The 17032-nt window shown below is 36.6% G+C and overlaps 1 protein-coding gene across 2 annotated transcripts in view; it reads left to right on the top strand.

Annotated features, from left to right (window-relative positions):
• The first annotated feature begins 227 nt into the window (after nucleotides 1-227).
• LOC117413385 (gamma-aminobutyric acid receptor subunit beta-2) overlaps nucleotides 228-17032 on the top strand; it is a 53761-nt gene continuing 36956 nt past the window's right edge. For both annotated transcript variants that reach the window (XM_034022517.2, XM_034022516.3), the window contains exons 1-3: nucleotides 228-651; nucleotides 767-858; nucleotides 1593-1660. In XM_034022517.2, coding sequence (XP_033878408.1) covers nucleotides 569-651; nucleotides 767-858; nucleotides 1593-1660 — 243 coding nt within the window. In that variant the 5' untranslated portion in view covers nucleotides 228-568. The remainder of the gene's footprint in view (nucleotides 652-766; nucleotides 859-1592; nucleotides 1661-17032) is intronic.

Below are 17032 nucleotides of genomic sequence, written 5' to 3'. Positions count from 1 at the left end.
TGAAAATTAAATGTTGTTCATTCATTCGTCTTTTTTAAATATACACTAACAAATATAGCATAGAAGCACATCGCTCTCACATAGGCTAATTCGTGTGTTCTAAAACTGCAGCGTTTCAACCAATTCGTATAACCGCGTTTTACTTCCAAGTGAGTTTTGGAGAAAGGGAAATCGGTATGACCATTTCGACCCTCCCCCTACCATCATCAGCAGTTGTGTAAGCCAGATATTACACGACTTGATCGTCTCATACTGCCTGCAGTCGAAATAAATAAATCAAATCAAATTTGATATACCCGTGCTTTGAAAAGGCAACGACTGCCATCCCTCACATGTCCTTTTACTTGTGCATGTTTAGCGCTTGTGTTAATCTTGATTTAGTCTTCTCTTTCCCCTTTAATTTTTTTTTTCTGCTAGGGAAATTGCTCCACCACCAGCATCAGCAGCCGCTGCTCCTTGATGTTGTGGTAGTGTGTGCGCATGCGCTCCACATTGGAATTACTGCACTGGCCAGAATAAGTTGGATCTCTCTTCTGTCTTCACTGAAATCCTAAATCATATCAAAACTATGGCGATGCTGAGAATCAGGAAAAGGAGCAACTTTGGTTTTTGGACGTTTCCCGTAATAGTGGCAGTGGTCTGTGCGCAAAGGTAAGTGATCACTGTAGATGTGCATTACTTTGAATGACTGTATACACTATAATATACTACAATATTACATATAGAAACATCTGCATCTAAGAATGTACCTCTTTCCTTTCTCTAGTGTCAATGACCCTAGCAATATGTCACTGGTAAAAGAAACTGTGGATAGACTGTTGAAAGGATATGACATTCGCTTGAGGCCAGATTTTGGAGGTAATTAATGATTTAATAAGGTTCTAATTCCTTGCAATTTTAGCCCTTTAACGTGTTTCAGTGTTTCTTGGATTGTGTAAATTGTATGTGCCAGGGCTGATCACAAAGTTAAGCACATATATACCTCTCAATTATATTAATGGGATGTAGCTGTATTACAACGATCGGGCCAGACACGAGCAGCCTTCTTTAATAGCTTCTGTCTTAAACATTACTAGACTGTGACCTGCTTTAATAAACAGTATCTCATTGAATTAGATCTATAAGATATGAACGGCCCAAGATTTATTACGTCTTGTAAATTTAAAATGTCTGCTCGTATCTATTTTTGATATTTCATGTTTAGAAAAACTGGACCCGTGAATACTTGGTGATCTTGTACTCAGGTAGAAAGATGCCCTTTAAAAAATGTAGGAAAAGCCTATTATGTAAAGCATTGTGAATACGATTTTGAAATCAAATGCACAAAAGATGAACTGTGTTCAGAGGCAGGCAAACAACTGCTGTTTACTGTTTTGTGCATTCAGAAATCGGGAAGATAATGTATGCTTTTCTGTGGCAATGTTCAGATCTAATGTAATGCAACGTTTAACGCATGCTGTGTAGGTGTCTGGCTGATAATGAGTTAATGGTTTTGAAATTTGAATGCAAGGTAGTTTATTATTAAAGCACGTTAAAGTAATAGTTAAGTGCTTGAAAAAGATAACATTGCGGACCATTGTGTTGGTTTGCAGGTCCCCCGGTGGCAGTTGGCATGAATATAGACATTGCCAGTATAGATATGGTATCTGAAGTCAATATGGTGAGTATTCAATTATGTTTTCCTAATGATTCCTGGATACAGTCCTTGATAGCCTACACTGATGTTTAAGTGGGCTGAGTACAGTTATAAGCAACATTGTTTAACCAAAATGTGCTAGTTATTTTTCTGTCATGTATTTTATTCTTTGTGGGTCTTACCATAAAAACGACATATTTATTCATACATATCCCTTTTTCTTCAACGCGATTTATTCATTTAATTTAGACGCTATTTCTGGCCATAATTCCCCTTATAGCGGTACACTACCGTGTTTTAAAGCACTCGTTTCGAAGCACGATGAAAATACCCAGACAGTCTACGTTACATTGTAAATCCGGTTCATTATGGAAGTTCATTCTCCAAGATGATGATAAGAACATCGACAACATGCTAAAATGGCAGCAACCACCATAGCAACTAAAATTTGTTATATGTGACTTATGAGTCATCATGCGTTTAAGGTATCTAGTTTTATTGACAGCGTGGCTATGTAACAGTTGCAAGAACATATGTAGCAGTGTTAAGCAAATATTTCATCTGTTACAATGTTGCAGAGGAACTGTAGAAGGAAAGTACTGTGAAAAAGAAGTTTTGCTTCATGCAAGAGCTCCCCCTAGTGATCAATATAAAGAATTGCATCTAAAGTAAAGTAGATCCTGTAAAATAAGGTTATTATTATTATTATTATTATTATTATTATTATTATTTGACGCTTTGTTGTAAGACAAATAACTAAATAAATGAACAATAAAGATCTCAATTCAGTCAAATAAGCTACAGCAAGATAGCAGTACAAGCATATCAATGTTTTAAATTGAATTACTGTTGTAGAAATCATAAAGTACAAGAATATTCATTTCAGTCAGTTGTAACTGCTCGACACCTTTACCTACATGTTTACTGTATACCTCTAATGTAAATATATGTATCTGGAATTATAAATTAACTTCACATCTTTGTCACCAATAATCCATAGTCATTTAAAGACATTTTAAAGTTGCAATTTAAGTGAAAAATAGGGCCCATAGATATTATGGGGTACAGTTGCACTGCAGTACAGAAAAGAAAGCCACAAATGTTACAAATATAACAACAGATGGAAATAAAATAAAATAAAATAAAACACATAAACTAAATACAAAGCTTCAGGGAAAGAAAGCAAAAAAAAAATCCCAATGACAAACCCATGTTAAAATATAAAACTGTATATATTGCATAGAAAGATGAAATAATCCAATATACATGTACTGTGCTAATATTAAAGAAGATTTCTGATGTTGTTCATATTATGTTAACATGTATGTAACATGGAGCACAGGCATGACAACTCATAGAGGTTATTTATTATTAATTACGCTAGTCGTTTTTTGAACTGACACAATAGTTCATATAACACTTGCCAAATGAAAGCTTCATTTGAAAAATGAATTGCATCAAAAAACCTGAAATAATAAACAGAATATTATAAATTGGTGTGGCCCACTGTATCTGAATGATAATGCCAATGAGTCCCTATGGCATTTGTGACTACTTATAAACAAAACAAAACTATATAAAATGTCCAGTTTGGAGTACTTGTCTTGCACCCATGTAAAAGCTGCCTTAGATAGCACCTGTCTTGTTTTATATTTCTTATGCATTGGCCGGTATCAATAGTTGTGAGAAAGACTCAAGAGTATGTATTAAACAGGCCCCAGGCAAGGTGTTTAGACATGCTTTTGGACATAACCACTCCACATTTACATTGTGTTCTTAAAGGAAACCCATGAATGACAGCTATCAGTACAGTTGTAAAACCCTGACATAAGGTCAGTGACCTTCTTGGTATGCATTACACTTATCCAGACATTGGGGGCCATCAAAACTATTCTTGTGGCACTCACTTTTTGTCTGGTAGCATTTTATTTTGACAGCCACCTGGTTTAAGCCTCACTCTATGTTTGTTTGGGGGAGTTATCAGTTATTATAGCAAAGTTGTAGTGTATTAAGAACTGATTTTAATCCTGCAAAATGCATTCCATATTTCAGGATTCCACATTTCAATCCACTGACCTTAACAGACCAGACAACTAACTGCCCTAACTTTCCTTAACTTTGTACTTTGTTTCTTTTTTCAATTCATTATAGACAACAGTAAGGTATTCAATTATAACTTCTAAGGAGCCCTACAGTTCCACATTCTAACATTCTAATGAAAGAAACCATGCATGCCTCTGATTTACAGTACATATTATATCCCACTGCAATTCACTTTGACTGGGATTCCCAATCCTGTTACTGTCAAACAAAGCATCTGTCTCACAGTGTTGAATTGAGGTTCTGCTCTAATACTTTCAACTAATATGTTGTGCAACAATACCATTTTGGAGTAATCTGTAAAGGCTGTCTGCATTAAATAGAGGGCTGTGTGATTATGTAAAAGTACACACATATTTGTACTATGTAGAAAAGAGAAAATATCTAAACCTCATAACTTTTGGAGAATCATGTACTATATATAGAATAATAGATGGGCTTCATTGAGTTACAGGAAATCTAGGGGTTCTGTGGCGTCATCAGCAAAGGTCAAGTAATTTATAAACTGTTACAGAAACCCGAGATGGAATTATTTTATAATACATGGATACCCTTGTGAATAAAGTCTATTGAACAAGTTTCTCATTGGCCTTTGCCTGTACTTCTTTGAAAATCCTCCCCACACCTCCCCACAAAGTCTTGCGAAGTGAAGTGTGGAAAGGAGTTCCTGTTGTTTCACTGGCATGTCTCTTGAAATGTCAGTGCTGTGCTATTTCGCTTTATTGCCTTCGGTTTCTGTACTGGAACTCGCCTTTTGTCAAAACGCGCTCATGTTATTAAACGTTTTAGACATGATGGCATGCAGCTGCTTCACATCTTTATTAAGAGCATGGCAGCTGCTCCAGGTGAGGCCACAGCATCATTTCACAAATGTAGCGTTGCAGGGTATTTTATGTTAATTGCACTGTTAAAGACCCAGGGATCATGTTAGTAGAATTACACATTCATGTTGCAGTGAAGCTCAACCTAAGACAAAAAGGGGAGATGTGGTCTCAAGCTATGTTATAACCTCAGGTCACCCACAATTTTGTGTATGAAATTATTCTGATGTAAGAAGACATATGGTCAGGCAGTCATAGGCAAGTTGGGGGGAAGGTCATGTTCTTTGCCTGTTGCAGGTTGGGAATGACGAAATGTATAGGTATACTGTGATGACTATAGCATCACCTTGGTTTTGGGCATGAGATGCCAGATTAGACATCCATCACCATTTACAGGGAGTGAGCAGTGAAAGCTTCTTTTTGAGAATGAGCCAGTGGGGATGTTGCCAGGTCCAATTGTATTAACTAGTACTGGGATTTGTTCATAACACTCCTGCTCCTCTTTAAAAGATGTAAGCGGGCCTTGGTGAATCACTTTCTGATTGCTCCTGATAATGATGTTCCAATCAGACTGTCTGTTCTAGTTTTTTCATATTGAATTACATCAAACGGCCTTCAGATGAATGAAATAAAGCCATAGTGAATCACAAACAGTCACAAATAATATGTAGCAGGTACTGACACATGAAAGAAGAATCAGATCCAACAAGTTTAGTCTTAAAGCCATGGAACTCTAAGTAGTAAATGGCTGGCAACGGCGTTCTGCATGAAAGTTATGTGTTAAGTCAATTTCCTCATCATGATGTCACTGCCCCATGCTCACATTATCAATGCATTTGAGCAGTCAGGAAACCTACACTGAGACACCCTTGAAGCGTTCAGGGGGATGAACTCAGAACCTGGGTTACAATTCATTATGCTTGACAACTTGCATGGCAGAGCCTAGCAGCTGGGTTACAATGCAGAAACCAGCTTGACATTTATGAAACCAGTGATTACAAACAGTTTACTTATTGACTTCTGAGTCTGCAGTTTTTTAAAAACATTATTTAGACAAGAACAGCAACATTATATTAAAATGTATGGATTATCGTTGTGCGGAAAGTTGATACACGTTATCCCACATTAAAGCTACACAAAAAGCTTTGGACTAAGCTTTTTCTAACTTAAGGGTTCAATGGGTTTTGGTCACAATGGAAGGAAGAAAGCAAAATGCAGTTATCGTGTCTTCTTTTTTTTCAATGGAAGGAGAAACCATAGGGTTGTAGGAAAATTATAACTGTGTGTACTTTATAGTGAAACATTTGTAGTTGTGTGGAGGCTTGACGATTCAAGGTCTTGCATCTACTTATCAGAGTTGGATTACAAGGATCACTTATTTAAATCCTATGCTGCCCTCAATATCCTGTTGTTGCAGATTATGTTTTCATTTGAATCTAACTGGTTTCCAAGCTATTATTTGGTCTTGCAGTTGTCATAGTTGTTTGATCAGACTTACATCTCTACAGCCTGATTCATATTTTGGAGTTACGTTCCTTTGTACATTCCTACAGTTAAGAGAACTACATATAAAAGTAATTTTTCTGGTTTCAGGTTTTAACTTTTTCTTGCTTGCACATTGAGGGTGCTACAATACCTGTACAAATGTATCTTGACCAAAGGCTAAGGTAGGAGTAGACAATAATTGGGACAGTAATGATTCCACATACAGACGTGCTCAAATTTGTTGGTACCCTTACAGCTCATTGAAATAATGCTTCATTCCTCCTGAAAAGTGATGAAATTAAAAGCTATTTTATCATGTATACTTGCATGCCTTTGGTATGTCATAGAATAAAGCAAAGAAGCTGTGAAAAGAGATGAATTATTGCTTATTCTACAAAGATATTCTAAAATGGCCTGGACACATTTGTTGGTACCCCTTAGAAAAGATAATAAATAATTGGATTATAGTGATATTTCAAACTAATTAGTTTCTTTAATTAGTATCACACATGTCTCCAATCTTGTAATCAGTCATTCAGCCTATTTAAATGGAGAAAAGTAGTCACTGTGCTGTTTGGTATCATTGTGTGCACCACACTGAACATGGACCAGAGAAAGCAAAGGAGAGAGTTGTCTGAGGAGATCAGAAAGGAAATAATAGACAAGCATGGTAAAGGTAAAGGCTACAAGACCATCTCCAAGCAGCTTGATGTTCCTGTGACAACAGTTGCAAATATTATTAAGAAGTTTAAGGTCCATGGAACTGTAGCCAACCTCCCTGGGCGCGGCCGCAAGAGGAAAATCGACCCCAGATTGAACAGAAGGATAGTGCGAATGGTAGAAAAAGAACCAAGGATAACTGCCAAAGAGATACAAGCTGAACTCCAAGGTGAAGGTACGTCAGTCTCTGATCGCACCATCCGTCACTTTTTGAGCGAAAGTGGGCTCCATGGAAGAAGACCCAGGAGGACTCCACTTTTGACAGAAATACATAAAAAACCCAGACTGGAATTTGCTAAAATGCATATTGACAAGCCACAATCCTTCTGGGAGAATGTCCTTTGGACAGATGAGTCAAAACTGGAGCTTTTTGGCAAGTCACATCAGCTCTATATTCACAGACGAAAAAATGAAGCTTTCAAAGAAAAGAACACCATACCTACAGTGAAACATGGAGGAGGCTCGGTTATGTTTTGGGGCTGCTTTGCTGTGCCTGGCACAGGGTGCCTTGAATCTGTGCAGGGCACAATGAAATCTCAAGACTATCAAGGCATTCTGGAGCGAAACATACTGCCCAGTGTCAGAAAGCTCTGTCTCAGTCGCAGGTCATGGGTCCTCCAACAGGATAATGAACCAAAACACACAGCTAAAAGCACCCAAGAATGGATAAGAACAAAACATTGGACTATTCTGAAGTGGCCTTCTATGAGTCCTGATCTGAATCCTATCGAACATCTATGGAAAGAGCTGAAACTTGCAGTCTGGAGAAGGCACCCATCAAACCTGAGACAGCTGAAGCAGTTTGATCAGGAAGAGTGGGCCAAACTACCTGTTAACAGGTGCAGAAGTCTCATTGAGAGCTACAGAAAATGTTTGATTGCAGTGATTGCCTCTAAAGGTTGTGCAACAAAATATTAGGTTAGCGGTCCCATCATTTTTGTCCATGCCATTTTCATTTGTTTTCTTATTTACAATATTATGTTGAACAAAAAATCAAAAGCAAAGTCTGATTTCTATTAAATATGGAATAAACAATGGTGGATGCCAATTACTTTTGTCAGTTTCAAGTTATTTCAGAGAAAATTGTGCATTCTTCATTTTTTGTGGAGGGGTACCAACAAATTTCTACATCCCTGAATACAATTAGATTGTAATTATGTTTGATCTGCTGATCTGTAGAAAGTAAAGAGCAATATTATCCACTCAACAAAGCGCCATGCTCCCTTTGTTGAGTGGATAGAATTGCTGTAGCCAATAGCTGGTAGTTTCTCCAGTCACATGGTGGCCATCATACTTCCTTTTTAAATCCTTTGTATTGATGATTGTCTAAGTAACTGTCATAGCATAACAACATTTTGTTTGCAGTGGTATAACTGATTCATATTTTTTGCTTAGAAAGAAAATTGGTTAGGTGTTTTGGGGTGTTGTGTCGAGTGTTTTAAAACATATACACATTTATAATGCAAACGTAAAGCAGTGTGATTAGAAAAGTTAGATTATGGCAGGTTCTCATAGTGTTTCACTTGAAAAGAACATTGAAATACTTGGGGACTTTGTATAAAATATTCTGTAAACTGAGTGAGTGGTTGTTCTCCTTGATTAAACATATGTGTGCTTAAGAATAACTTTGTTTTAAATACAAATAATATAGATACAGTATTCCTGTAACTTGGATGCAAACCAAATGAGTCACATTAAAGGGGTTTATTTGCTATGGAAGCACATTCTGTAGCAGAAGTGCATTAAAAAATGACATTGGCAACAATGCTAGTTTAAACAAAGGTCTTAATTTGCATGCCTTATTTCCAAATACATCCTAGGTCATTTCATCCTGGCAGTGTCTGTGGGATGAAAGTATGTCACTGGCTTTGCATGTGCTTTTTTCAAAACTGGCACTTATGAGATCAACATAGCAAATTATAGTGTTGTAGACTGGTACAATTTAGTATAAAAATCGCATGGTGATACAAGGTAATAGTTTGGGGGTATTGACTAAATCAAGCCCTAAATTATGTATCTAAGTGGCACAACAGTTTTCTAAAGTTGCTCCCACCTTCTAATTGTAACATAAGAATTTAAACTACTATCTGTCAGACCCCATTCGTCAACATTAGCATTCTCCTACAGTGTGTATTTACCAGACTCAGACCTTTTACAATACAACACAGCATCTAAATGGAGAAATAGCTGCAGGATGCCTTCTGGGGCCTAACTGATCAGACAGTTGATCACAATGCCGTGTGCAGTGCCATGACTGCTCTATGCCATTTTCTTTAAAAGCACTGCAATCCAGTTTAAGGAAAACAAACTATTTTAGGAGCATTTACCTGCATTTTGTATTGCTACTACATTTGTATTGTATTATAAACAACATGGATTTCTGTACATCTTATGATAACATTGGCTATAATTAGACTCACCAACATTTCTATAAGATGTTCAGTAACCTGTTTCAGGAATACATCTTGGTGCATTTTGACCCTTTTATAATTCATAATTTTACCTGACATTATCTTTGAGACAAAAAAAAATCTAACTACTAGGGTCTAACTTCCATACACATTTATCTACATGAATAAAATGCTTCAAGTGGCTTTATTTTATAAACCCGAAGCATGTGTTAGCAATGTTTACTGTTGGGCTAATTGTGACAGAGCAGAGGTTCTGCACGGGTGTGTGTGAGAGTTTGGTGGCTGGTGGCCATCTTGGTGAAGGAAGCTGGAACCAAGATGGCCACCCTTGCACAGCCACATGGCATGGTTTCATGGTTTGATTGTTTGATTAATTGAGTGACTGCAGTTTGAATGGAAAACTGTGGGATGTGGCCAGGTGATGATTGGATAATTGATTGAATGTTTGGGGCGAGTGTGTGGGAGATGGTTCAGTGAAGGTGGGTTGCCCAGTCTGAACAGAAAGAAAGAAAGAAAGAAAGAAAGAAAGAAAGAAAGAAAGAAAGAAAGCAAACACCAGGATAGCCGAATCACGGGTGTTGTTTTTGGGTTTGTTTGTTTGAAGAGTTTTGTAGGTTTTTTTTAATTTTTTTAAAATTAATTTCATTAGCTTCCACGATAGGAGTAATTAGTATTTAAAAAAGAAAATTATTCAATATAATCTTGCAACATTTTTGGTTTTTCTCCTTTCCTTGATATCTGATTTTGCAACTGTTGTGACCTCGGTGGCTTGCAACTGCCCTATCTTCATAAGAAAACAATGCTTTGCACTTTGGGAGATGTAACAGGGCTGTCAGCGTGAGAGAATGGGAAGTGGCTATTGAAGTTAAAGCATGAATACTTTCTTAATCCAAGAACTATGACACAGCAGTTGCCCTAGGCTCCATGGCACAGTATTGCACAGCTCTCTCATATAGAAAGAGCTGGTATTATATCAGGTGACATTTCAGAACATTTGAGTTGAAAAGAGCAAATGCATACAGTTGCTAATTTACATCAGAAATATGCAAGAAAAATAACCAGTAGTTTGTTGTTAATGGTGGAATTTAACAGGACAATGTTTCTGGATATTGGAATATCTGGCCAGAGGTGATTAACCCTAGAATGACCTTTCAACTCTCATATCATGTTTTTAAAAAAGACATACAGTATGTCAAACTAAGCTGTTCTCTAATGCTTCTGTCACTAACATGTGGTGTTACCGGAACTGCGTGCAACCTTGTATATCAGCATAATACTATGGCTTGGGTTTGATTTTTGCATTTCTAGTATTTGTTTTTCATAATGTTTTGAGTTTTTGTTTCATTTAACCCCAAAAGCATCATCTAGCCTTTTGTTTTAGTGATATTAGATGGTTGGTGTGAACATTTTGAATGAACATGCTTTTCATCAGCAGAATATTTTTGCACGTCTGTTTATTTGATGCCTTATTAATATGTGTGTTCTTAAGACCGATGGTAATAATGTACTGTATAAAGTGGAACAGCTTGTTGGTTTAATTCATGTGGTTTATGGATTAACTAGTTAATTCATTAATTAGTTACAGATGCTTTCAATGCCAAATATATGACATTCGAGATATAAAATGAGGGCTTTATGTTAGGTATGTCTATTATGCCACTCAACCCTGTCCTGATATGAAGCCAGTATAGATGCTGCTTTCTTTGCAATATATTGTATGCTGTCGGTTCGGTTGAATATTAATGGGAGATTTCTGTAGACTGCGTGGCTCTCTTATGTAATATTTATGATGCTAAGAACAGAATGCTGTGACAAAGACATGCAAATCAGCCGCTGTGTTCTAAAAATACCCACTTTTAAAGTAGGACATTTTAGAAAGGTACTGAATGTCATTTCTAACCAGATCCTATTGCATTTCAATGGCTTACTGAACCTATCTAGGGTATTAATTCTGTTCCTGATAGTGAAAATATAGGTTACATTTCTGTTTGTTTCTTTTTTGTGTGTGTGTTGTTATCATATTTAGGCTGGTTATGGGGATTGTGATTATCATATACATACTGTATGGTTAATATATACAATATATTGTAGTGCAATTTAAAAAAAAGGAATATAATAGAAATGTGTAAACAGCTTGTAGCATATATTTAATTATTCTATATTTAACCATGTCCATCTGTCACCTTCTCTTTCCTGATAAGACACAGCAAGGCATCTCTACATCTTTATATAATAAATGGTTGTTCGGGTCAAGTGAATTTTATCTGGTTTTTAATGAACAATCACAAGAATTCTAACAGTATCTGCTTTTCTGACAGATGGCCTTTCTTCCTTCTTTTTTTCTATATTGCCAATCTTTTCTTGCTTCTTCATTTTGCTTTGCTCCAGTCATCCTTTCTTCCCCATTCCCCTTTTCTGTGTTACAAGCTTTGTTTTTAGCAGGGTTTTTTACACAGCATTTATTTTTTATTTAAAAAAAATATTCTTCTTTTGGCTTTCTCTCCATTTTAGCTCAAGAGATCTTTGATCAGAAACATCAGAAACAGACTTGAATTTTTACAGAAGAAATTAAATCTGCTTTAAACCATGCACATGGTTTTAATTAAAGATTTAAGAACTATTTTACATTAGTAGAATATTATTAAAATGTCATAGCTGGCATATACAAAATCTTTTAGGAAAAAATAGTACACATTCAAATACAATCTGTCCTACTCAGTCAGCTCTTGGCATTTAACCACTGGCACTTGACATGCTAAATTGAAGGAATATACAATGGCACAGCGGGTAAATGTACAGGTCTTTCTCTTAGAATGTCTAGGTTCAAAATCACAAAGCTTGTTTTGTGGTCTTAATTTAGCTTGCCAAACTACCACATAATATAGTACCACAACTATTGAATACCCTTCAAGAAAAGGGGGTGGAGATTGGATCACTATACTGTAGATGAACTGCTCTCTCACCAGAAAACCTGCCTGAGGGGAACATTAGAAGGTCACATTGCTACAGCTTGTGCTATACCTTACCTTTGTATTGCAAATACAAACCATACTGTTATATCTACAGTAGGGTTAAAGAGAGCTTGAAGCCACATGATGTGCCCTATGTAATGCCAGTGATTATGCTCAGTTTGTGCTTGGAAGAAATAGGCAACTTTTGGGGAAACCTTGCATCCTGCATGCTGTGCAGCAGCCTTTAAAAGGAGGGTGCAGAGCATTTTCATTAGCAGTACTTGAGTAAATATCCAGTCTACATGGAGGCAGTAAAACAGATTTCAGCACCATGGACAGCAGCTGTTTATAAGGTACCTTAAATAACACAGTATCGTCAAAGAAAACGTCATTATCTTCAAAACTACGAGTCAAGTTATGTAGGTTTAGAGCAGCAAACGTTATTGTGCCCTGTCCTCTAGTACCACAAATCAGTATAGGCTTAGGGCTGGACTAAATCAAATCTTTCCTGCGAAAGACTTGCGATGTGATTTATAGCTGGAATTGAGTAGATTTGGTGATAGCAAACCACTCCCCATTCTCAACTCACTTGTAGTCAACAAGCGATAGCTGCTTTTTGAAGGGCAAAAAGGGCTTGTTTTGGTTCCGCGAGATTTCGCTTGGAATTTTTCTTGTGCTTTATTACCGTGAATGCTTTCGCGTCCTCGTTCGCTAAGTGCTAACTTTATTTTGGTCTGGCCCTTAATGTTTTGATCAGCTGGGATGTGTAGATCTCTTTGGTGAATATTACATTTATTTTACCAGCACATACTGTAATAACAGATGGCAAAAGCAGATGATGCAGCAGTGAATGGGCATGCAGTAGACAGATTGAGCCATTGACTGTCAATGGCATTATGTCAAGGCAACACAAGGGTGGTGCATGTTCCCCACAGATTCCTTTAAGCAGAAAGTACAAGGTTTAGAAAGCATGTGCAGGCTAGAGCCAATGTGGTCAACTGGTTAATCTGTAAGCAATTATTTTCTTCTTGTATTTTCCCAGCCTTCATCTGCTACACATTTAATTTCATTTGTATATCTATAGAAATGCAAAGTATAAGTAAAACTTGCATCAGTGAATAGAAGATCTGGCTGTTTTTTTATTCTAGATGAATACAATCTATTTCTAGCTGCTTCTTTAACAGTCTTAGTATTCACTGGCCTGTGTTCCACAAATGTATCCAAATTCTCTTGATGAGTGATGATGATTTTCTTTTTGCATACCTGTCAAGAGATTAGTCTAACTGTCAGGGGATTATCTGAGCTGATAAATTAAAGTAGGTGTGTGGTGGGTGTTCAGCTCAGTTGCTGCCGTTTTGTGATCAGATATTGGCTGTATCATTGAGTGTGAGTGCTCTTTTACGATTAAGGTGCCTAGCAAGAGTTCTGAGGCAAACTACTTCCAGTCCATGACTTAATCATGTGTTATATTTTCAGCATGTTTGTTTAAATAATTAAGGAACTTGTTGGAACACAGTCCTGCGAAGGACGGACCGGAAGAGCCAGGGTTTAAAATTCGTCTGCCAGGCTTAGCAATGGAATGCAGTCCATATAATGATGCCTTTCAGGCTTAGAACCCGTCTTTTTCAAACAAGACTCCCAAATGTTTTAAACATTACACTACACAGAGGTTTAGGAAGTCACATCATTTTAATGTTCAGTTTATTGCAGGATATACCTATTCTTTACTAAGTCGGTATATCGTAGGGTATACCAACTTGGAAGTGGGACAGTGATTTCCACTGTTGTATAATACATGTTTATATCAACAACAAATGCTTGTTTGTTGTTTTCATCAGCTGACAAAAAACAAATGAATATAATGTTTATTTCTGTGTAATTTCCTTCAAGACACCAGCAACAACACTTTGATTAATAATTGCCAAACAGTAGTGAATTTACATCTTTCCATACAATCATGTATTCCTTGAATCTTTGTGAAGAATTGACCTGTATGCATAGGCACACATTTAATTTTTAGGAATTCCACTGCAGGCTAAATGTAAGCAGTGCTAGCTGCCTGAATGCTAACAACAAGATTGCAGCTCATGTTGAACAGGAGACAAATGGGTGGACTCAAAACTTACATCGTGATGTGTCAAGCCAAATTGCTACAAAATTACCAAACACAAGTGTAATTTACAAGTAGAAGTCAAACAAAAGGTTTATAAATATGAAACCACCATTTGGGGTTTGTTTTAAGGACTTAAATAACATTGACATTCATGTATTCAGTGGCATTCACTTGGTAAAGGCCTAGAACAATAGAATGCAGAGAAATAGGGGTTGTTTGGGTGGTAATGGTTCGTGAGTCAAAGATTCACGGTGAAAACACAGCCAAATCTGTTTATTGTGTTGTAACAATGTAAACTAATTATTCTCTGAAATGTTAAGTGATTAAACACAAACCTTCAGAAAAGATGGGAAGAATAACTTACTGTCCAGGCCTTGTCATACATTGTGTTAATTTAGTTATAAAAGTGTGGGTCTCTAAACACTCTACTGGCATTTACCAAGGATCAAGGACTGGTTTCACAGCCAGAATGCAGGAGATAAGTATAATTTTGGATGATAACAATGTAGTGAGTATGCTATGTTTTCTACTATTACGTAGAAGACTAGGTTGCTATTAGGATGCTTTGTTATAGATCATTAAAACATTATTGGTAACGTTTTGTATTAATATATTTTTTTATATTGGTAGACAAATGTTTTATACAGCATGTTATAAACATTTTTCTGCAACCTGAATTTGACTTCTTGAGGTGGTTAGAAATATGAATATTACAATCTTCAGGCGAGACAAACTACTTTTAGTGTCCTCTAACTTACTACTGGATGAAGGAAATCCCTACCTTACTGTGTTCAGTGATACATTGCTACAGGTAAGGGATCTGCAATATTCCATGTCATTGGTTACAAAACAAAAGGCTATATCAGAAGAGATGTAATGTTTCTATGGGGAGCAGCTGAAGGATCAGCGATGTCACCATTTAAATGGTATTATACAGTAGCCGTGAAAATGCTGAGCTTTTTCTTTAGATGAAACAAAACAACTGAAGAGGAAAATGTTCCCAACTCTTGGGCATTGAGTTGCATCAGCAGTTATGCTAAAACACAAAAAAAATCCCTAGGCATTTAATAATTGGATATACAAAACCATTCTTTTTGGTTTGGGGTGTTAACTATAAAAGTTTGGGAGTAGATAGGATATTTTTATTTTCAACTTTAAAGTACAACATAATTGTGCTACCAGCACATATAAAAGAAAATGCCAAAGTGCATTACCTTGTTTGTCTATGAACATGTAATCTCACAATCATATACATGCTTAATATTACATTCAATGTCTCAAGTTATTGAAAGCACAATACTAAAAGTAATATTATACAGTCACAAGGAGTTCTAAACATTTTAACCTGTTAGCTTTTCCTATCTTTGTGTGACTTCACTTCCTTGATTATATCATGTCACGATTTACTTTAGATGCAGTGATTGGAAAGAAAGTCAAAAGCATGTGTGCATTCGGAATTGAAATCATTATGTGTATTCAGTATCAAAAAGGTTGTGACAAACACGCTCAACTCAGTTTCAATAAAGTTCTCAATGAATACAGATACTCTTTTTTAAGGAGTGCTGACCTCTTCAATTTTCATTTGATCATTATGAGTGTTACCAGGATTTACAAAGTATTACAAAGGCATTGAACACATACTCTGTGGATTCAACATGTACACAGGATAAGACATGGATTTGTACTTGTGGGCTACAAATATATGGCAAGTAACAATGAAGTGTAATCATTTAGCAGGGGTATTACTGTGAGCCTCTACTTCATTTTCACTGTTTTTAGGCTGCTGTAATTACAGAATGTGGCAGGGCTGGAGCACTGCACATGTGTATATAATGTGTTTGATGTTTTGTTTATTTTTCTTTTGTGGTTTTTGTTGTAATAAGTCAGATGCTCAGCAGAGACTTGCTTATCGGCTGAGTGTGTTGACAGGGAAAGGCAGCCAGGGATTCGACGGCTGCAGATCCCTGACCAGCTGGTGGGCGAGTCTCGGCAGAATTATCCACTGCACATTGCACATTACATCACAAGGATAACTCCAACCAATCAAAACCACTTGTAACCAACTTACTTCCACCCATTCTGAATAGAAACAACCATTGCAATGGATCCTGGCCCCATAGCCAACTTGAGAACGGTATATTCAGATCATGAGATTTTAATTCTGTGCCAGAACCAAAACGAATAGCACAGGAGTGCAGAGGCTAGCAGCACTAATGGCACTTTGAGCCCAGCAGTTCATTCTTTAACAATATTAAAACTGTGAAAGCCTTCTCAGAAATGAATTACTATTAAGTATTGATACACAGCAACATCCCTCTGTGTTATGCAACCAAGAATTAATCAGCATCTTGCTATAAATGTCATTCATGTAGATTATGAGATTCGCAATTTATTACCATTGTGATAAAGTATAATGTATACTGATTAATGAACTTTGCCACACATTAACTTGGTTCACTAAGTTATTTACTTGCAGCTGCTACTGACTTTCATTGCTTTTATTTTCCAGTTCCTCAGTTAGCAGCATCCGTTTGCATTTCACTGAAACGCCATATGGTGCCCCATTATAGCTTTATAGCGCAATCTGCTCAGTCTGTTCAATGGATAGTTACATCCCATGTGGAAATATTTCATTGTAGGGATTTTGTAGATATGTAAATAATTGAATATACATTTTGTAATGCCAGGCTCATATTAAACATCTAACATAAACTGGTATTTATTATCCCAGATCAGAAATCCACCAGAGTTATTAACTAAATATGAACTGGAAACCAGTGATCAATCATTAAAGT

This window comes from Acipenser ruthenus, chromosome 23, assembly GCF_902713425.1.
Source record: "Acipenser ruthenus chromosome 23, fAciRut3.2 maternal haplotype, whole genome shotgun sequence".
NCBI classification, from domain to species: Eukaryota; Metazoa; Chordata; class Actinopteri; order Acipenseriformes; family Acipenseridae; genus Acipenser; species Acipenser ruthenus.
Note: the sequence above shows the minus strand (reverse complement) of the source record. Positions and strands in the feature narration are given on the sequence as shown.